Consider the following 26,180-nt stretch of genomic DNA (forward strand, 5'->3'; position numbering starts at 1 on the left):
AATACCTGAAAAGCAGTGGGTTACTAAAACAAAGAAAACTCATAAATTTTACGATTGGCAGTCAGCAGGCTTGTGACTGATGCCATCATCAAAGGCACGCCTTTAGGGGACCTTCTCTTTACCTATTTAGCTTCTCTTATGGACTTGCAAGCAAGGAATTCTACTGTAGAATAAGAATTTAGACACAAGTGGGATGTGGAAAGACAAGGAAACACACCAGAGGTCAGGAGGTCAGGCCTGTGGAGACGTTTAAAGCAGAGTCAGGTTATGGGACATTATCCCAACCTTCAAACATGTCACCAAGCACTATTCAGTGTATCATCTGAAATTTATCTAATCTAAACTGACAGGCAAGAAGAGCATTAATCAGAGGAGCAGCTAAGTGGCCTATGGTAACTGGAGCAGCTGCTTAGATTCATGTGTGAAAATATTTTTGACATGACAGCCTTTGGATGTGCACTACACAAAGTTGCTCCATGCCATGCATAGGACACAACTATTATGTGGGGAATGGGTGCTGTGGTCACGTGACATCAAAATGTCACCTATTAAGGCTTCAAGGCACTGCACAGCACCCAGAACACACCATCCTGACCATGAAACATGGTGGCAACAGTATCATGCTTTTTGTTTCCAACAAGCATAGGGAAGCTAATCAGAGTTAATGGGGGGTGTTCAAAGATATCTCCAGAGAAATCCAGATAACTTGTTAGAGATTGTAAAAGATTTGAGCCTGAAGAAAGGGATCATCTTTCAGCAAGATAAGCCTCATACAGCCAGAGCTACAATGTTATGGTTCAGAGCAAAGCATAATTATATTAGTATTGACTAAGAGCAATTACTACAATTAAATAGATGGCATTAACATGACAATGTTTAAGGTTTTTTTTTTGGGTGTTAATACAGGTCCTTCTCAAAATATTAGCATATTGTGATAAAGTTCATTATTTTCCATAATGTCATGATGAAAATTTAACATTCATATATTTTAGATTCATTGCACACTAACTGAAATATTTCAGGTCTTTTATTGTCTTAATACGGATGATTGTGGCATACAGCTCATGAAAACCCAAAATTCCTATCTCACAAAATTAGCATATCATTAAAAGGGTCTCTAAACGAGCTATGAACCTAATCATCTGAATCAACGAGTTAACTCTAAACACCTGCAAAAGATTCCTGAGGCCTTTAAAACTCCCAGCCTGGTTCATCACTCAAAACCCCAATCATGGGTAAGACTGCTGACCTGACTGCTGTCCAGAAGGCCACTATTGACACCCTCAAGCAAGAGGGTAAGACACAGAAAGACATTTCTGAACGAATATGCTGTTCCCAGAGTGCTGTATCAAGGCACCTCAGTGGGAAGTCTGTGGGAAGGAAAAAGTGTGGCAGAAAACGCTGCACAACGAGAAGAGGTGACCGGACCCTGAGGAAGATTGTGGAGAAGGGCCGATTCCAGACCTTGGGGGACCTGCGGAAGCAGTGGACTGAGTCTGGAGTAGAAACATCCAGAGCCACCGTGCACAGGCGTGTGCAGGAAATGGGCTACAGGTGCCGCATTCCACAGACCTGGGCTACAGAGAAGCAGCACTGGACTGTTGCTCAGTGGTCCAAAGTACTTTTTTCGGATGAAAGCAAATTCTGCATGTCATTCAGAAATCAAGGTGCCAGAGTCTGGAGGAAGACTGGGGAGAAGGAAATGCCAGAAGTCCAGTGTCAAGTACCCACAGTCAGTGATGGTCTGGGGTGCCGTGTCAGCTGCTGGTGTTGGTCCACTGTGTTTTATCAAGGGGAGGGTCAATGCAGCTAGCTATCAGGAGATTTTGGAGCACTTCATGCTTCCATCTGCTGAAAAGCTTTATGGAGATGAAGATTTCATTTTTCAGCACGACCTGGCACCTGCTCACAGTGCCAAAACCACTGGTAAATAGTTTACTGACCATGGTATCACTGTGCTCAATTGGCCTGCCAACTCTCCTGACCTGAACCCCATAGAGAATCTGTGGGATATTGTGAAGAGAACATTGAGAGACTCAAGACCCAACACTCTGGATGAGCTAAAGGCCGCTATCGAAGCATCCTGGGCCTCCATAAGACCTCAGCAGTGCCACAGGCTGATTGCCTCCATGCCACGCCGCATTGAAGCAGTCATTTCTGCAAAAGGATTCCCGACCAAGTATTGAGTGCATAACTGTACATGATTATTTGAAGGTTCACGTTTTTTGTATTAAAAACACTTTTCTTTTATTGGTCGGATGAAATATGCTAATTTTGTGAGATAGGAATTTTGGGTTTTCATGAGCTGTATGCCAAAATCATCCGTATTAAGACAATAAAAGACCTGAAATATTTCAGTTAGTGTGCAATGAATCTAAAATATATGAATGTTAAATTTTCATCATGACATTATGGAAAATAATGAACTTTATCACAATATGCTAATTTTTTGAGAAGGACTTGTATGTTTTCAAGGCACTGTATGGACCTAGATATTAGATTTCCCTTTAGGAAGAGAATAGCAGTTGAAGTATATCATACCATAAAGATCTTCCTTATTAGCATAATAATAATTTTAATATGTCCAAATGTAACATCAATACTCGTAACAAAGTACCCGGAGCCTCTTGTGAGTTAATTTGGAAGAGAGGATCAGAATTTAGCTTAGCTCATCGGCAGAACTTATCTAGGTTTAGTTAGGAAAAACAAGGCAGAGTTTAAGCTAACAAATATGGATTTTAAATTTAAATGGTAGTAGTCCAAAGCAGAAATAGTTTAGACATAAGAGAAGCAAGCCAGTTATTAACAAAGTAATTACTCTCTTGTATAAATTATTGGATTGCACTCAAGTGCTCTAATTTTGTAGACTTGCAAGACATTTTTTGATTAGTTTAGTAGCTTCCTGGCAAGATTGGGGGGTCTCTAGGCCAAACCTTGATGCTCACTCCATGGTCTCGCTCCATGTGGGTCACTCCTGTATGTAGTAATAATAATTACAACTCAGAATAAAAACTGCTGGAATTTCCCAGTCGCTTGTTATTTTATTGCACTTTCATGTGCTTTTTTTTGTTGTTTTTTTTTGTAATCGTGTCAAACTCTTTTTGTCTGTGTATTTATGGTCTGGAATGATCTTTTGTCCTCACCAAACCTGAATTTCAAGTTTTGGGGCCATTCAAGATGGACAATCTAGGTGTCAAACTCAAGAGCTCAGGGAGATATTTTATCTCTGCTGTTTGCTTCTCTTGTTGTGAATCCTGAATTTGCTGCATTTCTTAATAAGCTTTACTGTTTTATTCAGCCTGTCGGCTCCAATAAACACAGTACCAAATATCACAGAACATCTAAACATCCAAGTCTCTTGCTATCAGTCAACTCTAATAAATGACAATGTTAACTTAAAACAGTTGTGATAATAATGAGACTGTTTTACATGTTTCTTTGTTATTGTGACCGTTAGGATTGGATTGACCACCAGAAAACCAGCCTGCACCTTGGGAGCTGCAAACTTCTTCGAGAACAGTCAGTCTAATTTATTTTGGTTTATTTTAAGGTTGAGGATGAATGTTTTAGATGATCTTTGTAAAAGGTACAGTTATATTAAACGAAATGCGAGGAAAGTCTTAGAAAGAAAAGGGTAATATAATGCTAGGTAACTTTTACCGATTAGTTGTTTGGTCCTAATATGAAAATTAACCACTTTATTGTGCATTCTAAGCCATGTTACTTCAACCACCATGTTGGGAAACCAATGAAACATTTCCATTATTAAAATCTAAGAATGCTGTTTTATGTTGCCCCACCTACCCACCGACTACTTTATTAGGTACACCTCATAATGCCAGGTTTGACAGCCTTTTGCTCTTAAAATAGTGGCATAGATTTAACAAAGTTTTAAACATTCCTCAGCATTTTATCCATATTGACAAGACAGCATCACACTCAGTCCAGATCTTAGCTGCACATCCAGAATGGATATTTCACTCCACCATATTTCAAAGGTGCCCTATTGGATTAAGATCTGGTGACTGTGGAGACCACTGGATCACAGTGAAGTCATGGTCATCTTCATGGAAACTATTTGACCTTTGTGACGTGGTGCATTATCCTGTGGGAATTAGCCATTAGCCAAGATGGGTACAGTGTGATCATAAACGGAGAACAAATGGTTTTTAGAAAGTGAAAAATCATTTAACTGCATTTTTCAACTTATCTTGAGGACAGAAAAGCTTACTGAGATATCTTCCAATGACTTTTTGTACTTAAACTGTGACATTGGAAGTTAAAGTAAAAACAGAGAAACTATTTACAAAACTAACAAGGCCTGACTAATGACTATGTCACTGTGCTAAAAAAGACAGATGCATTCAGAAAAATGTTTGGACAAAATCAAGACCATGCAGCCAAAGATACTCAATTTCCCTACAATTAAGTATGAAGGAATACATGAAAATTAAATTGCAGTTTGCATGTGCACAGGCCGTCTGATTGCTGGAAAACTAACGACTCATGCTTGGTATATTGTATGACTTTCTCAGCATTATTGCCTCCACTTCCTCTAAAGATATACAATATCTTGGACATGGTCGGCAACAATACTAAGATATGCGGACGTATTTACGCAAAGCAATGTTGTTTTTTTTCTCTAATCTGTATTGTCCAATTTTGGTGAAACTATGTGAACTGCCTCAGTTTTCTTGTTGTTGGCTGACAGGAGTAGAACCAGGTGTGGTCTATTGCAGCATTATCCCATCTGCTTCAACGTTTTGTGTGATGTCCCTTTTCCGCTGGCTCTACTTGGCACAGCTCCACTCCACTTGCATGCGTTTCCATTACACAAAGGACACATAAGCTTTCTTACATGCGGGTGGGGTTCACTGTATTTAAATCCTTTCTTTTCTGTATACTTAGGTCATAAGTGGTTATTTGAGAACTGTTGGATTTGAATAATCTCAAACCATTCCACCCATTTCCCTCGCATATCAACAAGACATTTTTTCCACGCAACTGGCACTCACTTGACATTTTCTCGTTTTCTAGCCATTCCTTTTAAACCAGAGAGTTGATGCTGCATAAAAAACCTAGTAGGTCAGCAGTTTCTGAAATACTCAGACTGTCTGGCACCAACAACTATGTCACATTCAAACTAGTTTAAATCTCCTTTTCTCCCAATTCCGGTTCTTGGTTTGCTTAAGCAATTTTGCCTTCACCCATCTGGATGCTTAATTAGATTAGGTTGCTGCCCTGTGATCAGCTGATTTACTTTTTGTTTTATGAAGCAATTGAACTGCTACCTAATAATAAAGTGGTTGAATGTACTGTGCTTCTTCCCTCTTTATTGGGAAATCTCAATGTTGTTGTAGCATAATGGCTTTTTTTTGTTTTTGTCTTTTGTTTAATAGTGTTCTCAAATTTTTCACAGATACCCAGAGTGGGATGGCAAAGTAACACCACTGCAAAGGTATAATTTTGTATTTTAAGAAACGACATTAACTGATAATCCATCAGAGTCCACTTCTAACTTATGGCAGCTTTTTCTACTCTTTTTCTTAATAGTGATGCCATTAAAGGCTTGAAGATTCCACCCTTGACTTCTGACCAGACTTTCCAGGATCATCAAAAAAGCAGTGATGGGAGTCTTTCCCGTTCTCAGTCTCACAGCCCTAGCCAACATCACACCTCTGGAAATAGAAAGGGCGCTTCCAGCAGTAGTTCTTGCTCTCGAAGCCTGCGCCGACAGCGCAGATCTAGGCATAGAAAGGCCACTTCTGGTAGTAGTAGTTCTCGCTCTAGAAGCCCTCGCCGACGCCGAAGTTCTAGGCATAGACGGAGCAATTCCAGCAGTGGTTCTAGCTCTGGAAGCCCTCACCGACGCCCCAGTTCTAGGCATAGAAGGGGCAATTCCAGCAGTGGTTCTAGCTCTGGAAGCCCTCACCAACGCCCCAGTTCTAGGCATAGAAGGGGCAATTCCAGCAGTGGTTCTAGCTCTGGAAGCCCTCACCAACGCCCCAGTTCTAGGCATAGAAGGGGCAATTCCAGCAGTGGTTCTAGCTCTGGAAGCCCTCACCAACGCCCCAGTTCTAGGCATAGAAGGGGCAATTCCAGGAGTTGTAATCGCTCTTATAGCCCTCGCCACTGCCGCAGCTCTGAAAGTCAAAGGGGAAAACGGAGCAAGAGGACACGGTCACTGCACAGCCCCAGGTACAGTCGCAGGTTTGTGTGAATTAATAATTAAGACCGAAGATACAAAGTCATCAAAAAAAAGACTTTTATGTTAATTTGCATCTTAAGTCTTAAGTTTCAGGAGTGTCTTTGCAAGACTTAAAGATCATGAAAACCTGCCATAATTATTTTTTAATTATTCAATAAATAATTAACGCTTTATGTTTTCATCAGGTCTCGGTCTAGATCTTTCTCTCCACGGTACAACCGCCATATTTTCTCCCATTATCAGAGAAGTTCGAGTCCTTGTGAGAGACCGTTTCTACGAAAAGGAAGGTTTCCGAAATCGTGGTCACCAAGGAAGGGCTGTGAGCAAAGACCACCCCCAAGTACGAGCAGAAAACAAGTGTTACAGAGGAGTGATGAAAAACAGCGCTCAAGAAGGAGCCCCAATCAAAAGTTGTCTCCAAGAAGTGAAGAGAGACAAAGTTCACGAGGACGGAGCTGTGAGCGACGATGCTTGCCAAGAAAGAGCAGTGAGCGACAGTTCCCACCAAGAAGAGCTGGTAACCAACGACAGGGACCAGTGAGGACTGGTGAGCAACAGTCATCCCCAATATTTGATGACAAACGACTTTCACCACCGAGGAATAATGAGATGCAGTCGCCACCAAGAAGAAATGATGGGAAGCAATCCATATTAAAGAAGTGTGAGGAGGTGTCTTCAATAAGTGGAAGCCGTAAACGACAGCTGTCCCTAGAAGAATCATCTTCTCAACAAAAGATATCACGCAGTGAACAAATGCTAAAAGAGCAACTTCTGAATTCAGGTTTGTTTTTAAAATATTTAATAACTCTCATCCATCAGACTGATTTTAAGTCCGTGACCCAGGAAGGCATGTCCTCTTTAGTCAGACTCAAATACAGTAGACTAGTCTCTGGTCTAAAGAAAAGTAGGATCCAAGAAACCTTTTTCCTTTTTCTTCAAAAAGGCAGATTTTGTGATTGCAAGACCTAGTCACTGTGGTTTATACCGACGTCAAGTGGCAATATGCTACTGATATCTCTTATTCTTTCAAGAGTGTATTAAAAACTTTATTTCAATACTAAAGTTTTAATACACCAATACTCTTTAGAACTTAATTTGTTGTCATTAAGAAGAAGTGATACAAATGTTTTACTCCACAAATGTGACACAACCTTAAGAAGCCAATATCTTATGTAAACCTGGTGTTCTGTTTAGGAAAATCGTTTTTTAAAACTATACCATTTTTGTCTTTGTGTGGGCTAGGCCTCAGTCTCCTTGGTTATCACTGTCAAGTGTTTTGTATTAGTCATTATGGTAGGAAATGGGTATTGTACATGCAGTTGGCTGTAAGGTAATTGAGTTACCTTTTTAATTGTGTTTTATACCTTTTATTTTGAAAAACTTTAGTGATGTTCTTCAGTGACACTTGAATGGTTAGTTTCCATTATTTTTTAATTCTGTGTTTGGACTGAAAAGGTTTCATTTTAATTACCTCAGGCATGCATTCATTTATAATTAAGGAATTGTTAGGTTTAAATACCAAACACTTTCACAATTCTGCACAAAGAAAGACACAGAGAAGTTAGTTCATTTTAACCTGCAGGTGAGAGTGTCTCAGAGGCTGCTCAGTTACAATCCTCCAAACCACACTCTGAAGACAGCCCCTGCTCTCTCTGCATTTTATTGATAAGAGAAAACGCCCTGGTTACAAAATGTTCCAACCACTAAAGGGAGGGATGCACACTCATAAGATTAGAAACAGCTGCACCGACAGAATGTTCTAGAACATCCTGTCTCTATCTTGCAGCTCTTGTACATATAAGATATAATCACTCTGAACAGCAAGCTTCACTTCTATTAAAGTTAAAACATATATAATCATTAATTAACCCTAACAGGAATATTCTCAATAACCTTAAAATTTGAAGTATTTACAAAAACAAAAGTTTTTTTTGTGTAAAATGGTGCTTAAAGAACACCCAGCTTAGAAAATATTTTAAGTGATCACTCAGAAAAATCTTTTAAGATTTGTCAAAACTTATACCTTGTTTTTGGTCTTCATTATTCAAGCTTTTTATGTGCCAGAGCAGCCAAACACCTATAATGTGTTTGAGCCTTTAGTAAATGCTGTACTGGCTGAACAAGCCAAAAGGCAGACATCTTCATCGCTACAATCATCATTTACCTCACTGGCCAAGATGAAGCCTTCCACATCTTCAGGGGGCAATAGCCCATCCTCTGGTTCCTTGTCCTCTTCCTCCAAACCAGCAACATTGAAGTTGGACCTTCCAACGAGTGAGGCAAGTTCTACAACTATACCCAAGGTTGGTGTTTGAGTTTCATATCATCCATACTTGTTGGTCAAACGCAGCATCATAATTTCAGATTATTCAATCAGAGTTTTGCATCAAACTAAGCTTTGATCCACTGATGAAGATTCTAGCCAATTCTGATTTCTGTTTTAAAAGGTATACGAAATGTTGTGCTGCTCCCCCTGGCTGTCGTGTTGGGGGGGCGCAGTCTGGAGGGTGGCGTGGAGGAGTTGCAGCATGTGGGGTTGAGGAGGGGTTGAGTGTGTACCTGGGAATATAGTGTATGTATGGGGAGAGTGATTGAGTGTATTATGTCCATTGTTGCGTGTCTTTACATTGGTGTGTGAGTGTTTTTATGTGTTTTTGTGTCAGGTTGGGTTTTGGGCTGTTCCCTCTCCTGGATTAGCTTAGGCCCCCATCAAATGTGGGGCCTATTTCCTCCCTGCTGGTGTCTCAGCCCGTTGGTGTATTGGTGGTTTTCGGTGACCGGCACTGGGTGCTTTGGTGTGTGCCGGCTCATTCCTGGTGGCTGCTTGCCGGGGTCTGTGGCCCCCAGGCTCTGTCGGGCCTCTGCTTGGGGGTGATGTGCCCCAGGGTCTCGGGGTCCATAGCTGAACTGTTCCAGCGTAGACGGCTGATGCTGGGCCTTTGGGCTCGTCGCTTCATTTTTTCTAGTCTTACTGGTGTAAGTGGTCATTGATTTTTAACATGTAGTCATTGGGGAATGTAGACTCTTACTTTACTTCTGGGAATTCCAAAAGACTGACAATGTTTTCGAACCCAGAATGTTCCATCCAGATAGACGTAAGCTCAAAAGGATGGACTTTGTTCACCCTGCCTGTGACATGCTTTAAGTCTTACACTGTCGCTATCTCACTGCCTTAATGAACTGCAGACATGTCTCAATTTATAGTAGAAATAATACTTTCCTTTTTAGATGGCTTCTTTCTCCTCTGTTCTTTCTCTTGCTTAATTATAAACACCTTTTATTAGACTCAAAATAGCAAATTTTAAGTCTTCTTCGCTCAGTAACCACTGTGAAGAATGTTGTTGACATGATCTGGAAGAGCATATGTATCACCATATGGATTTTTTTTTTTTTTTTTTTCAGACCTGCCAGTCTGGTGTCACTGCCAATCCAGACAAAAATGATTTTATTGTAGTCAACAATCAGCTTTTTATTGCATGTCTAATCAAAATGTTTTGCTCATGAGAGAGAGAAAAAAATCCAAAAATATCAGATTGTAATACCTGCTGTGAACAATATTAAGATCCATCTCCTATATTTTGTCACTCATTGTTTATAGAAGCAGCTGCAGCTCTTTTGTTTTTAACAGCCAACCAAATTTACATCATTTTCTAATTTCTTACCTTTCTCCCCAGTCTCAGCTTGCTCATCTAAGTAAACCATCACCTCCAACCATGTTAAGAATCAAGGGGAATTTTGACACTCTTTCTCACGGTGATGTGATTGCAGCCATGGAGTCCTTTGGAAAAACCAAATCTCTCTTACTGTTTAAGTCTAAACAAGAGGTATGTGTAAAAAGAGAATAAACCCTAAATCTGTCTATTAATGCTATGTGAATATTTTTTGCTATGCTTTGTTCAAATGTTTGAACTTTCCATAGTATCCTTGCTTCAACAAGAGAATTAGATAAATGGCATTTCTACCAAAACCTGAAGGGTAGAATTGATTAATGATAAAACATAAACTCAAACAGTTTTATTCATATGTTTAGTTATTCCAAACTGCAAAATATTGTTTCTTATCCCAATTTAAACCCATTGACTATAAAATATGAGACACTGTGACCCTTGATTAAAATCAGAATAAGTCTGAGTGACCTCTAGCTTGTGGATCTGTTTCACTGAAGAGATATAATCACAATAGACTGAGTAGAAGATAGAAAATTACTTTAAATGATTGTTTAGTCACTTGTAAAAGCAAGTATGAAACATTTCTAAGGCAGTTACGAATTGTCGCTAGGTTATTCCGGCACGTCCTGTAAAAAATGACTTAATTTAATGCACGAAAACAACCACAACTGCAAAGGTCTTAAATAGCGGTAAATAGCCAACAGCTGTTGTTTCTTTTAAATTTTTTCATATTGTTTTTTCTTAATACTTTTTCTTGTTAAAATATCTTGTATCAGGGCTTTCAAACTCAAATATATTAGGTCCAAACTTGCTTCAAGTTAAAGCCACTTGATCACTGTCAGCTAAAAGAAGTTGCCAGTACCTTGTTAAACCTTGGTGAACACAGACCAGCTAGGATTCATGTAAATGTAAACCAGCAGGCCATATAAATATGTAGCAGGGGTTAAATCTGGCCAGCAGGCCTTCAGTTCAGTCTGTCATATACAAATTTCGGTTTGTGCTTTTTGCTCTGGATCAGAACAGAAACAAGTTGCATTACAGAATAAGAGAAACTGCCATTCAGCGCTGAAACAAAGAAAACATGCTAAAGAAATTAAACATTGGGGAAAATGGGGAAAGCAAAATTGTGTCTGCGATGCTGCTGCCTGCGTAAATGTTGGTAAATCAGTCCTTAATGTGGATTGTTTTCATACATGTAGGCGACCGTGTGTTTTGAAAACAAGGAAGATGCCGCCAAACTTAAGAGCATACAAAACCTAGAAATAAAAGGAGTACCCCTCACCTTTGTAGCTAAACAGGTATGTTTCTCCAGTTGTTTCTCAGAAATATCAATTTGCTATTTTTTAGCTCATGTCATCAGTAATCTGATCAACTCACAATGAATCAATTTATAGGACAGTGTTTCTGAGGCACCTCATTCTGCGTCTGCAGAGGATCAGAAACAGCCTCCTCCAGAGTAAGTCCTGATTCACACAGACTCCACTTCCACACTCACAGCGATACAGCAGTTCAAATAATTTACCACCCTTTTTTACTTCAGCTGGGGTGTAGTAATTGAAATCCTGTAAAATGTTCTGAAGATTTCAACTTGGAACTAAACAGGTTTTTAGTTGGACACAAACGAGTCATGATTTTACATCCGGAGTAGTAAAAACAAACAAGTATTTTTAGTACTGCGAAGAACGTTGCGATATTTTAGCTTGTGGTTAACTTGTTTAATTAATCTTCTTAACTTTTATATTAAACGTCAACTTTGGTTCCTTCTAATTCTGTATAGACTGTCTCTGGTGACGGGGTTTTAAAACTAGATGACCTACAGTGAACTTTAACCCTAAAGCTGCAATCCTAAGGGATAGATAAGAGATGGTGACCATTTGTCTTTCTCTTTTCTTTTACAGAAAGCCTGCTGTTTCCCGCCAGTCTGTTTCTGGTAGAAACATGGTTCTCCTGCCTATGAAAACGCTTTTGTCTTTACAAAAAAAATCCAAAAAGAACACAGTAGTCAAACTTGTGAAAAAAGCAAAAGTCTTGGTTTCCAAAGGAATGAACGTCTCCAAGAAGCAGGCATTTCTAACTGTAAAAGCAGACAATTTGGTTGCAAAGCAGCCTGAAAAATCAGAGAGTATAGAAGCTCTAAAGCCAGAAAAGACAATTACTCCTGGTAACCCTGGACAAAAATCAAATAAAAAGTCTCAAGTGGCTGCTGAAGATTCTGGGAATGTACTGAAAAAAACAGCCAAGAGTGAAAAAGTATCAAATGTAACCGTTGCGGAAAAAAATCAAGGCAAGGAAGACATTCCAAAGGTAGGAACTGCAACAACCCCCATCCTGAAAGGAAATGTTGAAACCTCTGTGGGTAAAGTGATAAAACTATCAGAACAAAAGGTTCTGCTAGTCGAGTCAAGTGAAAATCTTCCACCCAGCAGCAAGAAAATGGAAGAAGTTGCAGCAAAGCCTTTAAATACTTCATCTGACTCTGCAGCATCAGGCACACAAACTCTCAAGGCTGAAATTTTGAAAACAAGCGTTCGAGAATTTGTAGTAGCAGCTGAAAACCCTGTTCAAGTCCTTGAGACAATAAGCGAAACAGCAACTAAAATAGCCGAGCAGACCCATGTTAACAAAGCTAGCAATGAGATGAAAGATGTGACCAATGCTGAATTATTGGCGCTGGGAAAAACTGGAGCGGCGGAGCCAACAAAACGAGATTCTTTTGTGAAAAAAGAGCAAAAACAAGTTGCCGAAAAGTTTTCACCACTCAAATTTGAAGATGCTCAACCGCCAGTCAGTACAGCTGCGACCGCAGCCGGTAAACCTTCAACCGATCCTCCTCCGAAGCAACAGATCCCCACCGAATGTCCAAAGACCTCCGTCAAAGCTGTGACGCAGGTCCAAATGAAAACTGTGTCAAATCCAGACTCCACTTATCAGAATCCGAAGGCCAACGTGAAGCCTTTCCAGACAAACCCAGTGACTGCTGGAGCACCCATTGAGACGGCGCCAACTGTCAGAGAGGAGATGGAAACAAATCTAAAAGGTGTAGTAAAGACATTTGGACAAAAATAATCTCTTTTTGCCTTTTCCCAACAAATTCATTATCTAAAGTTTGACATTTTTGTTTGATATTTTTCGACCCGTGAAGATCCTGTCATCACTTCAAAGACTCAGATGGGTCCGGTTTTAAAGCCTCTGACAAGTGTTCCAGCTGTCTCTCCAACAGCAGCTAAAACCAGTCCGACCATTAAAACCAGCGCAGCACAGATTAAAAAGCAGCCAGCTGTTCCCACATGTCTGGCTTTTGATACCTCCCTGACTGTTGGGGAGAAGATTGTGCCTGAATACCTGAGTCAACTAAACTTGAACAGCAAAGGTGATTGCCAGACATATTTTTTGTTGTAATTACTGGGACTGGTTTTCACTTTTCTCTCCTTACTCTTGACTCCCTGCACAGAATATGTTGTGGCAGAAAGTGTCCTGAGGACCGGGGTGAGTTTTATTCTTCTATCTTCTCCATTTTTTTATTTATTTTTTTTAATCGAGTCACATATTTAAAATAATAATTCAGTTTTTATCATAACTCCTACCTCTTAGATATTAATCATTTGTCTTATTTCTAAGGTGGTAACAAATGCTGTTAATAAGTTCCTGTTTCTTTTATTTCCTCTCAGCCTTTTACAGTTGACTCAACGCTGCTGTTAATAACTAACCTGCCGGTGTATAACAGCTGCAGCTACACTGAGGAGGAAGTTGCCAATCTGCTTTGTACATATGGGTTTCAATATGCGCATGACAACATCTACATCATTCCTCAGGGATGCATGGTAAGCTCCTGGCTGTATTTATGTATTGGGCTGGTTTCTCAGAAACAGTTGGAGTGTCTTTTCTTATTATTGAATCCAAGGTTTCTACACGGTCTGGAAAAGTCTGAAAACATTTTTAGGTATTTTTTAGATCTGGATAAGTATGCATCCTGCAGTCAATCTGTCCATCTAACCCTGCGTCCATCCAACCTCATCCTCATCCTTTACCTAGTTTAGCCTTAAAATGTTTGTTATTTATCCATCTACTGCAGTAATGTTTCATTTTGTCAAACACGTTGACCACACCACTTTGCTGCCTTTTTGACATGATTTTTTGGTACATGAATGACTGTTTTTGGGTTTATATACTTGCTTTTTTTTTAGCAATATGCTGTGTGAATTTTAAGGCCTAATGGTATGGTCTTTTCTAGATGCTTAATGACAATTTACATTTATTCATCTCAGTATTTCTTATCCATGGTCCTCATGGCTCCTAGTCCTACATGTTTTAGATGCGTCTCTGCACCAGGAGACATGATTCATATGATTGCTTTACCTGCACATCATGCCTTTTAAGTACTGCAGATGCCTGTAAATTTCTCATGTATTTAAGGCAGATGCGAGACAGAAGGGAAACACTGAACACATGCAGGACCTGAGAAAGCCTGTTTTACCGTTTATTTAATATGCATCTATCCATCCAACCCTCCTGGCCTTTTGTCCATCCACACACCAACCTAATTGTTTAAACTTTGCTTTCATTAAACAATTAAATGTAACAAACTTCGATCATAAAAGAAAAGGTATTCTGCAGGCTTCTTGATAGAATGAAATATCCTTTATTTTTGGTTAAATTTTATTTAAGAGATCCAACCAAAAATAAAGTTTAACCTTGTTTATAAGCATCACAGAATGTTTCTTTTTTATGTTTACTGATTTTTAATAAACTCTAAACAAATGTCTAAGAACACATGGTTTGTGGATGGTTCTATATGTATTTAGTTTTTAAGCTTTTAATAAACAGGGAAAAAAAAAACATTTTTTTCTAGTATTTAACCAGCCAATCACCAACCTGGCTCTGGCAATTATTGGTGCAATTATTTATAGAAATACCCGCCAAATGTTTTGTTAGTCAAAATGAGACTAAATGTGTGCTTTCTGACTTTTCTCCTTTTAGGCTTTTGTACTTCTGCCCAATGAGCGGTCAGTGATGGACCTTATTATTGCGTCGGTACACAACCACCTCTTCCTCAAACAACATAAACTTGGATTGCACATAGTGAAAAAAGACTTTTTAATGACACCAGTAAGTATTTGTGGGTTATTTTAAAGTTAGTTTTCAGTTTTATAATCACAATTTCTTCTGATCCTAAGCAATCTTTCATAGTGGCTTAGTCAGAATCTGCCAGATAGAGAATCTGTGGAGGGAGCTCAAGATTAGGGTGATGGCAAGGAGGCCTTATGACGTGAAAGACTCACCACTAAAGATAAATCTTAAAAAAAACCAGTGGAAACTTGCAGAAGTAAATAGTTTTATGGCTGTTTTCACAACAAATATTGTTTGGTGGATTATCAAGAAGTGTATAAACAATTTTCATTTTGCCACTAGTTAATAAAATGTAAACTGAAATGGATAAACTTATATATTTAGTACTGTGCCATTTCCTTTTTATTTCAAAGCAATAATCCATTTTAAAAAAAAAACATTTTAACTATATTGATCAAATATGTTCTTTATTATTTGAAAACTCTTTGTGTGTTTTGACTTTAGTTCTGCTCACCCTGTTGTTTTCCTTTCAGCTTGGCTTTTATAAATCGATCATGGAGCTAACATCCTTTGTAAGTAAAATAAGAATTGGATCTTTCTGTCCTTTTTTGCTTTGGTCTTTAGATAAATGACAGTTGCTGGAATACAGATCTGTAAATGAGGTAGTCCCCACGGTGTTCTCCAGCTGAAAAAGGAATATTCAGCTATTTTTCTTTTACATGTTTTTGAAAACCGTAAAAAAGGCAAATATTTAAGGATGCCAATCTTCTCCTGTGTTTAAAAAAAACTCATAGCTCCATGCAGCATGTTAACATATAGAAAGATACATTTTGACTAAAAACCAAACAAGCAGGAAAGGGTTGCCAAGGGAAAACCTGTTCTGCACTAAATAAAACATGTGTTTTGTATTTATAACTCCAAAGTAGAGAGGTTATAATGCCTGGCATCATGGTTAGAGAAAAACCCTAGAAGCACAGTTATCAACAGTTATCTCATGCTGTCAAGCAGCGTGGTGGAGGGCTGATTATCTGGGCTTCTTTTGCAGTGACATGACTCATATACCTTTCTGTTATTTAGTCAACTCTGATCTACTAAAGTATATCTACTACTAGTATCTGAGTTGAATGTCAGATCAGAGAAAAGGAGGGTATTCTGCGTCCAACTGTAAATACCCTAAAACTCAAACATTTTAATTTCTCAGTTTGATGGGACAAATATTAGGAAAATGCAGCTAAAATAAGATGTAAAAGATGAACTGGTGTTTTTTTTATCGTCTGTTGTTCAAGCAGAAAGTTGAGGCGACAAATTTGATCTACATCCAGAACATCTCCCCAAGCGACACCATCGATGTCAGAGAGGCTTTGAGGAAAATTGGATCTGTCAGAAACTTCCTGCCTCTGCTCAACAAGGTTTAAACTAACAGTTCATGTTTCTGATCAACGCTCAGAAGATTTCTTGTGTGTTTACATTTCCTTGTGCTTTTAGGTTTTCATTGAATTCAGCTCTCCTTATGATGCTGATCGCCTCGGAATTTGGTACAGCCTCATGAAGGTGGGCTTTACTCACACGGTTAAAAGGCTGAGACTTCCGAGAAGCAACAAGAAATCACAGCGTAAGGAAATACTGATTTATGAAAGAAGTTTGGAACCTTGAATTGCACCTTTAAAAGCTTTAATGGCTTTCTATAGGGTAAAACTGAATCAGTATTAGTGAAAGGGATTAATTGAATGTTGCAGCCAGTAGTGAAATCCTGAAACAAATGGCATTACATTTTCTCCATCCGAGTCATCAGATTGATGTTCAAAAAAAATTCTTGCATTTTCCTCAGAGAGACAGGCCTTTTCCCAACCATTTTGACTAACTGGAAAAGAAAGAAAGTTCTGTGTAGTAAACCTTGTGGTATTCCTCTTACGCACAGACTACATCTTAATCAAAGTGTTTTAGCTCAGGAATAATGCACTATGGGAATGTTTGTTTAAACTTTCTCTTCGGGTATAGTCAAACCTTGTTTTTGATTGTGTAGCTCCACAACTGCCACTGAACGCTCTGCCGGACCGTGACGAGATCATTGCTGGGGCAGAAATACCAAATGCAAAATATGGCATCCCCCAAGGCACCAATGCGCCATTGTGGGTGACCATGACAACAATTCCATACGTTTTCTCAACTGCCTCTCCTTGGTTTAACATCCCAGGTAAGAGAAACACAATTGTCATTCTAGGGTCTATATAATTTTCTTCAGTTGATTCTTTTCATTTTGTTGCTCCTAGATTTTCTGACAATCCGTGGGAAGAAGGACCTTTCGGTGAGCGGTCCATAGCCTCATTTTTGTTTTTTAGATTGCTATTTGGAAAGTATTCATCTAAAACAGAAAAATAAGTGAACAAATGACAGGAAGCTCGAAAGATTTATTCTCTTTGGACGTGTAGTTTTCTTTTACTCACAGGTATGTTTATGGTACAGCACAAAAACATCTTGAAACCGAGAATATTTGACAAACCCAATAATCACATATGAGTTTAACCTGCTGCCATACAATGACGAGCTGGTGTTTCTTTAACCTTCTTTGTGTCCGCATTAGCAGCTATTAGTGCATTAATTTGGTGTGGAGTGCTTTAGATAGAAGATGGCTACTACACATCTGTCTTTGAAATGTAGTTTTTTTTTTTTGGAGAGCCTTCTACATCCTCATTTAAATGGTATTTTACTTATTAACTTTGCCCCCCCAATAGACAACTCCCCATCCAGGCTCTGCGTACTGTACCGTAATGTTGACGGGTTTACCAGAAGGAAACTACAAGCACAAAGACATCGCCAAGTTGGTGTGGCGTTATTTTCCCAAACAGAACCTTCACACTCTCTACTACAACATATTGGTCCTACCACTGCAGAGGAGGGTAAGGAACTGATGGTGAAGATTGATTCCTGTGTTGTGATTATGAATCTGAGAATATTATTTAATATTAATATCTTAATATTTGATCAAATAATATTTCGGTCTGTTAAGGGTTGTCCTGTGAATACCAGCCCCATTAAGGCGATGGTATCAGGACAAAATAGAAAGGTGTGAGACGAGAGCTCTGGCATTATTGAACAGCATAAACTCTGCACATATATGGAATGAATTCACACAATTTCTTAAAATACAAGAATTTATTAACAAAAATAAGTCAACTCAAAGTCAAACATATTTCAATCAACAAACTCTTTACTATGCTAAAACAATCCAACTAAACTACCTAGCAGAATTAAAGAATAATGAAGACTAATGGGCTATGTACAATATAAACAAGTTGATTAAAGATGATTGAAAATCATGACCAAAAGAGTGATGCAACATTACCATGCAATGTTTATGTTTGAGAACCAAGGATTATCTTGAAGAATCTGGAAATGAAGTTAAGTTAGTCTTGGAACCAACTTAGGAAATAATCAGCAAACATTTAGACAACCCTTCACAATGCAAGATCAGATAAAATATTATTTAATAAAATGTTTTAAATAATGATCTGCTGAATAAAACCAACCTTCTGGATGACTAATTCTCAACGGGGTCTAATTGGCTGCCTTTATTTATTGAAATAATATTCAAAGAAATATTATTTAGGAAATGGTAAAACATTTAAGGAAATATTTTGGAAAAGAACCAAATCTTTCTGGAGAAATGGGGCTTAATGGTGTTTACTTAGTCATCAAGTTTAGTTAAATAATTTTTAGGGAAATATTATTTACTAGATTGAAAGCTAACAACTTTTCTGGGTAAATATTCTTTAGCACCAGAATCAAACACACACCTTTAAAAATACCATCAATAAAAGGGTTAAAATGCATAAGCGCGGACGGCGCGTTATGATCAATCTTCTGTTTAAAATCACCCTTTCAATAAAGTTTATCTTAACTTTAAAAACACACAAAGAACACAAAACTGAGCATGTGTGCTGCAGATAGCCTGCTAGCACTAAGATAGCCGAGTTTCACAAACAAAACCACAGTTAAGAAAATGAAACGTTCAGATCATTTCACCCTAACCCTCGCTGCCCAAACCCTAACCTCGTTTGAAACGTGTTTAGGAGGAGTTGTCCGGGCAACGACGACGTTTGAAGAAAGCTCTGTGAACAAAGGGTTAGCTTCAGCTAACCTCCGGAGCAGTGACTGGAGGGCCGCTCTGTCGGCTGACCAAACTGCTCGTTACCACGGTGATGCGGCTCCTGTTGTCTTTCTCTCAGACTGGGAAAACCGCTCCACTCGGCTTCGGCTCGTCTCTACAGGGAATTCTCTGGAACACAGTTTGCTTCTGCAGGACTCGGAGAGAAAGTCAAGGAAAAACACTAATACCTTAATTTCCCCTTTTTATGAATGAATACCGGGTACACAAACTGTGATTCATTCGTACTTGTGTATATGATCGCGTGATCTTATGACACTCAGATCCAGTTGAAAAGTTTGTTTGTTTGCCAGCAAAGAGACATAAGCACCGCTGTCTCCCCGGCCAGCCTCTCACAGAGTCCAGGTGGTAGAGAAAGGACCATTGGAAAGGGGGTGCTTTTACAGAGCCAGTGGCATCATGGGAAGTCTGCTGCTGCCCCCCCTTTTCCAAATGTTGGAAGTAGGTTAAATGCAATCTATTTTGAAAGTTCCAGAAAAGTTTATACCGCATCTTTCATGTTGTATCCATGGCTGTGGTCCGAACACCTGCACTCATGTACCCCAGTTACCCACCTTTCAGACCTATCCAGTTAGGACAAATATAACGATGAGAGGAGAGTAGATGATGCATGCTAAGAAGCAACTGAAGGCTGTTATATAAATTTTTAGTGCCCCGCTTGATTTGCACCTCAGGGTTGTTCCATTCTTCTCTTATTTAGTCTTAAAGTAATGGTTTCTCAGCCTTCTGCTTGCACCTGTGTGAGATAATATGTACGCCACACTGTTAAGATTATGTCTAGGACAACAGGTCTCATGAGAGTCACCTTGAAAACTGTTGTAGCTTATAGGATAACTTTTACTTTGTCTGATCAGAATGATTTGGCAGCACTACTGAGCACATCTCCAATGCTTTAAAATCCTTCTCTCTTGCAAGATTATAATAAAGCTGATTCAGTCTCTGGATGCGAATTGTTCTACAACAGCTGGAAGGTGCATCACTGATAAAAGCAAAAATCTTATCCGACATGAAATGGTTTTATGACTGAAATCATTCATGCATACAAAACCCTGCAGAGTTTCAAGCACAGTACTTTAGATGCAGGATCGTTTTTAATCTAGCAATAATAATTTGTGAAATTAATGTTACACATAAGAATAACTAAGTTACATGTTTAGAGTTCCCAATGCTAATCAGTTTTAAAAAGCCTTAAAAAAAAAGTGAATGCTGAGTTAAATCCTGCTATCATAATAAACTGATTAGATTACCTTGACATTTTCTCCTGCTAAAATCATTCCTGTAGTAAGCGTTGACATTAAGACACCGTTGTTCATTTCTAATGATGAATCACTCTTAATAACACTGCATAAAAGGGATCGTTGTATTGATGCCATAAAATAATTGCTCTGTCAGAGGAACATGTGGTTTTCAGTTAATGACCCTAGTTGTTTACTAAGTGAGTCGGGATCAGAACAGGACCGCTCCAAACACATACTTTTAGTGTGATAGTCAAAGTCTGGGTAATCTCAGCCTGTTCGTGTGAAGCCAGTAATGTGAGGATTTCTTGGTGGTTTTAGTGGTTTTTATCACTATGAGATACCAGTCGGACTGTTTTACAGGAGGGCGTTGACCCAGGCTTTTCTCTGACAAACAAGCCTCATCAGAACACATTTTAATTTATTGCATAGGACTGCTTGTGTTAATGTATGTGTGTTCATGTACATAACTTTTTCCAAATGTTTACATCTTTTAATTATTATAAGCAGGTAAATATCTGGAATAATAACTGGATGTATAATAGTTCAAACAGAAATATTTCTCTTCATTCATGAATTTCCAGCCAAGTCAGAGATGTCAAACCAATCAGCCGAGGACCTAATCCTGAAAATGACGTGAAGCTTCCTCACAACAACCCTCGAGAGACGGTCCTCGACAAAACTTAACAAGGAAACATTTTTCACACGACGCCCCAGAAAATCCTTTAAGGTCGCTAAACCACAAAACTAGCGCTTTAAAAATAATTCAAACATGCAAACTATCACTAGAATAATAGTCGAGCAAAAGGTTTAGAAATCACTTATGGAAAAGTATTAAATCAATAAATGCCACGTTCATCTGAATTTGACTCGGATCATTATAATTAATTAAATTAGAAAACAAAAACACAGTCTGTGCACATAAAAGAGAAACTCTGACGTTTGGCTTTGAACAACACAACTAGAACACTGGAGATAACCACACAGAATACTAAGTGTGATGTCCAAGTCCTCTTCATCTGATGTTTTCCCTTTGCTCTCCTCACCGTTAGGCCTTTGTGTTTTTCTGTGACCGGGAGGCATGCTGCACTTTTGTCCTGGATCATGTCAAAAAACCAGTGTCCATCAGCAGCTGCACTCTTACCGTCCACTTCATCTTACAGGACATTCGTCCTGGACCCAGCGAGGTATGGAAACTGGGAGGAAAATATCTGAGAGTACTGTGTATGCTTTAATCATTATTCTATTTACATTAAAAAACTGAACATATTTTTTGTTTATTCTGGACGGTGAAATTCGATTGTCTGATTTGGAATCGATGCTGGACTAAAGATTCCAGGCATTTTTGGATAAATTTAGTTTTGGTTGGATTATTTCTCTGTCATTGTGTTTTCATAGGAAATCATGTACAGAGCTATGATGAAGTGGAGCAATGCTGTAAGTAATTTGGTCTTTTTGTTAAATCCGCAGTCCATTAAATAATGTGGGTTAGTCTAACAAACTCCTGGTTGTTTTTCAGCATGTCCCAGAGCTTGATTTCCTAAAGCAGCGACTGCTGTGTGTGGAGATCTCTGAGGTAAATGTGGACCTCATCAAGAACGTAATGAAGGAGGTGGCTTCCATCGCTAGCTTTGTCAACTTCCTGCCACTTGCTAACAGGGTGAGTGAGTCCAACACCTGCACCAGTCACATTCTGGTTTCTCAGCTCCATCTGTACATCCTAAATGTATTTCTTACATCCATGATTCTCAAGCTGTGGTGCAGTTGCCACTGGTGGTACATGGGCTGTGTTTTGTGGCACTTATTAGCCATTATGGAAATCAGCCATTTACAGGGTAAATATGAAGCAAATCAGGCATGATTTAGAGCAAGAAAAGCCCAAAGAACTAAAATGCTGACTAGCAGATACTCGGAGGGGAAGATTTTGGGAACCCTCCAGAAAGTGAGTGGAAAACAAATGCAGGTGGAAATTATGCTGCATTACATCAGAGCTGAGAGTAACATCAAAACTAACTTAACCATATTCTAGTTGCAAGTCTGAAAAACTGCTGAGTTTACCGTTTCTGCTACCCTATGACCAGGCTAACATTGTTAGCAATATAAGCTAATTTGTGTTTCTGGGTGGTATTAATACAAACACTAAAAAACATGGTCATGATAATTAGTTACACGTGTATTTATGTGGGAAAGAGTTCATTTATCAACGCAGCAATTGATCTATTTCAGTCACACAGCCATATTGGATTTTAAGGCCTGGTTTGGTGAGAAACCTCCATCTTAACGTCTTGGAGTTCAAGAATCTGAAGGCCTTCTTTTTTATTTTTGCTAACTGCAGCGTGGAAATTTGTAGATGAAATTAGAGAAAATGGTTGAGAATTTTATTTTTCCTTTTTCTGTAACAACTCTTGTACAACACTCTTGACATCAGGCTTTCTATATATAACCACGCTGACCTCGGGATGTTCTAAAATGCACGAAAACCACTGACTTGGTTTAAATTTGTTGCCATTTCTTTACATGGTTGTTACATTTGGCAGCTTCTGTGAGCCTTTTAGTAATAAAGATGTCTATTGCTGTGGGGTACGGTAGTTTTTTAATCCATTTGATGTAATAACTCGGAGTCCAAGTCAAACAAATTGATGAAATACTTTACAAAACGTTTTGCTGAAAGACCCATAGGTTTTATAAATGTTAGTGACAAGAATTAGCAACAAATGTTTTATACCCCTTTTTTCTTGAATTGTTCACTTTAGTTTGTTTTAAATCTGCAGACTATTTTAAAAGCATTTTTTCTTCATCTAAGTAATTTGTACTTAAACAATATTGTTTTGAATAATGTGCTGTATAAAGTCCCTTTTTAGATGTTTGATAAAACATTATTTTCTCCGTTTGCCTCAGATTTGCATCGAGATGCTCGCCTCCAGCGGTGTGAAGAAGGTGCTGGAGGAAATTGCCTCAATGGGGGATTTGTCAACACGCAGAACCTGGTATGTTCTGAGTCCACTGAAAATAAATCGGTGAAGAAAATGGAAACACTTAACACAACTATCTGAGGTGGAGTAGTGGGATTTTAGCTAAATGAGAATTCACAAGACCTAAAATCCATCCGTTTTTATTATTGGTAAAACAAGTGGTGACAAAACTGCATTGCATAGGGAGACCAAAGCTGTGAGTTTTACTAATCATTTGGCAAAACAAATCAAACTACTATTTATTTTTCTAAGCATTTCCTCTCTTTCCAAAAGGGGAACATTGTCTCCTTTTTCTCTTTCCTCCTTTAAAATGAAATGAATAAAATGAAAGATCAGAGCTAATGTTTTTAAAACACATTTTCGTGAGGTGTAACATTTCTACATGTCGACCTCTTCTTGCACGTCTTGCAGAAATGTTCTTATCTCTTGAACGTTTTGTCACTTCAATGTATTTTATTGGGATTTTACATGATAGAACAACAGAAATTTGTGCAAAATGGCAGGAAAAAAGATGAACTTTTATTTTCCTACAAATCTGAAAGTGTAGCGTGCGTTTGTACTGGTCACCCCTGAGTCGACGCTTAGCAGAACCACTTTTTGCTGCATTGAGCTGCAAGTCTTTTGGAGTGTGTCTCTACCAGCCGGTCGCTGTGCTGCTGGAATGTGAGCCTCCACTGCAGTCTAAAGTATTTTTATTCTGGATTGCCATGATTTTAGCTCCATCCATCCTCCTGTCAATCCAGACTAGCTTCCTGTACTTCCTGAAGAGAAACATCTCGACAGCATGATGATGCACCCATCAGGCTTCGCAGGGGGGCTAGTGTGTTGAGGGTAATGTGCAGTTCTGTGTTTCGCTAAACATAACCCTTTTGCATGTTACCAGATCTTACCAGAGCACCTTGTTCCACATGTCTTACATGGCTTGTGGCAAACTGCAAAGAAACCCAGCTTCTTGCCTTTCTAACAACTAATAGTTGTCAGATTCTCCCAGCTGAGCTGTGGATCTCTACAGCCCCCAACCCTTGCTGAGATCCCAGGCCTCCATGACACTCATTTTTCACTAATATTCTCTGACAAATGTATGATGCCTCCAAAGAACAACTGGATCATCTTTAGCAGTATCAGAGTAAAGGAGGCTGAATACAAGAGGTGTTTGTAAACGAAAGAAAATATGACGACCATGCATATTCTTCTTTCCAGTTCTTAATTTTGCAGTACTTTGTGTTGGTCTATCACATAAAATTGCATATACAGGTCCTTCTCAAAATATTAGCATATTGTGATAAAGTTCATTATTTTCCATAATGTCATGATGAAAATTTAACATTCATATATTTTAGATTCATTGCACACTAACTGAAATATTTCAGGTCTTTTATTGTCTTAATACGGATGATTTTGGCATACAGCTCATGAAAACCCAAAATTCCTATCTCACAAAATTAGCATATCATTAAAAGGGTCTCTAAACGAGCTATGAACCTAATCATCTGAATCAACGAGTTAACTCTAAACACCTGCAAAAGATTCCTGAGGCCTTTAAAACTCCCAGCCTGGTTCATCACTCAAAACCCCAATCATGGGTAAGACTGCCGACCTGACTGCTGTCCAGAAGGCCACTATGGACACCCTCAAGCAAGAGGGTAAGACACAGAAAGACATTTCTGAACAAATAGGCTGTTCCCAGAGTGCTGTATCAAGGCACCTCAGTGGGAACTCTGTGGGAAGGAAAAAGTGTGGCAGAAAACACTGCACAATGAGAAGAGGTGACCGGACCCTGAGGAAGATTGTGGAGAAGGGCCGATTCCAGACCTTGGGGGACCTGCGGAAGCAGTGGACTGAGTCTGGAGTAGAAACATCCAGAGCCACCGTGCACAGGCGTGTGCAGGAAATGGGCTACAGGTGCTGCATTCCCCAGACCTGGGCTACAGAGAAGCAGCACTGGACTGTTGCTCAGTGGTCCAAAGTACTTTTTTCGGATGAAAGCAAATTCTGCATGTCATTCGGAAATCAAGGTGCCAGAGTCTGGAGGAAGACTGGGGAGAAGGAAATGCCAAAATGCCAGAAGTCTGGTGTCAAGTACCCACAGTCAGTGATGGTCTGGGGTGCCGTGTCAGCTGCTGGTGTTGGTCCACTGTGTTTTATCAAGGGCAGGGTCAATGCAGCTAGCTATCAGGAGATTTTGGAGCACTTCATGCTTCCATCTGCTGAAAAGCTTTATGGAGATGAAGATTTCATTTTTCAGCACCACCTGGCACCTGCTCACAGTGCCAAAACCACTGGTAAATGGTTTACTGACCATGGTATCACTGTGCTCAATTGGCCTGCCAACTCTCCTGACCTGAACCCCATAGAGAATCTGTGGGATATTGTGAAGAGAATGTTGAGAGACTCAAGACCCAACACTCTGGATGAGCTAAAGGCCGCTATCGAAGCATCCTGGGCCTCCATAAGACCTCAGCAGTGCCACAGGCTGATTGCCTCCATGCCACGCCGCATTGAAGCAGTCATTTCTGCCAAAGGATTCCCGACCAAGTATTGAGTGCATAACTGTACATGATTATTTGAAGGTTGATGTTTCTTGTATTAAAATCACTTTTCTTTTATTGGTTGGATGAAATATGCTAATTTTGTGAGATAGGAATTTTGGGTTTTCATGAGCTGTATGCCAAAATCATCCGTATTAAGACAATAAAAGACCTGAAATATTTCAGTTAGTGTGCAATGAATCTAAAATATATGAATGTTAAATTTTCATCATTACATTATGGAAAATAATGAACTTTATCACAATATGCTAATATTTTGAGAAGGACCTGTAAATACATTGAAGTTTGTGGTTAAAATAACTAAATGTGAAAAAGT

The 26,180-nt window shown here is 39.0% G+C and overlaps 1 protein-coding gene across 3 annotated transcripts in view; it reads left to right on the plus strand.

Moving 5' to 3' along the window:
- Positions 1–26,180, plus strand: part of LOC124880459 — a 69,881-nt gene that overhangs the window by 12,667 nt on the left and 31,034 nt on the right. For 2 of the 3 annotated variants that reach the window (XM_047385579.1, XM_047385580.1), the window contains 23 exons: positions 3,458–3,519; positions 5,420–5,458; positions 5,554–6,210; positions 6,394–6,989; positions 8,258–8,511; positions 9,883–10,032; positions 11,076–11,174; positions 11,271–11,332; positions 11,775–12,913; positions 13,019–13,246; positions 13,328–13,362; positions 13,545–13,697; positions 14,854–14,982; positions 15,477–15,515; positions 16,233–16,352; positions 16,429–16,555; positions 16,967–17,137; positions 17,214–17,248; positions 17,676–17,840; positions 21,396–21,530; positions 21,742–21,780; positions 21,863–22,003; positions 23,242–23,330. In XM_047385579.1, the coding sequence (XP_047241535.1) occupies positions 3,458–3,519; positions 5,420–5,458; positions 5,554–6,210; positions 6,394–6,989; positions 8,258–8,511; positions 9,883–10,032; positions 11,076–11,174; positions 11,271–11,332; positions 11,775–12,913; positions 13,019–13,246; positions 13,328–13,362; positions 13,545–13,697; positions 14,854–14,982; positions 15,477–15,515; positions 16,233–16,352; positions 16,429–16,555; positions 16,967–17,137; positions 17,214–17,248; positions 17,676–17,840; positions 21,396–21,530; positions 21,742–21,780; positions 21,863–22,003; positions 23,242–23,330 (4,664 nt within the window). The remainder of the gene's footprint in view (positions 1–3,457; positions 3,520–5,419; positions 5,459–5,553; positions 6,211–6,393; positions 6,990–8,257; positions 8,512–9,882; positions 10,033–11,075; positions 11,175–11,270; positions 11,333–11,774; positions 12,914–13,018; positions 13,247–13,327; positions 13,363–13,544; positions 13,698–14,853; positions 14,983–15,476; positions 15,516–16,232; positions 16,353–16,428; positions 16,556–16,966; positions 17,138–17,213; positions 17,249–17,675; positions 17,841–21,395; positions 21,531–21,741; positions 21,781–21,862; positions 22,004–23,241; positions 23,331–26,180) is intronic. The other variant, XM_047385581.1, reaches the window with a different exon arrangement.

This window comes from Girardinichthys multiradiatus, chromosome 14 (genome assembly GCF_021462225.1).
Source record: "Girardinichthys multiradiatus isolate DD_20200921_A chromosome 14, DD_fGirMul_XY1, whole genome shotgun sequence".
NCBI classification, from domain to species: domain Eukaryota; kingdom Metazoa; phylum Chordata; class Actinopteri; order Cyprinodontiformes; family Goodeidae; genus Girardinichthys; species Girardinichthys multiradiatus.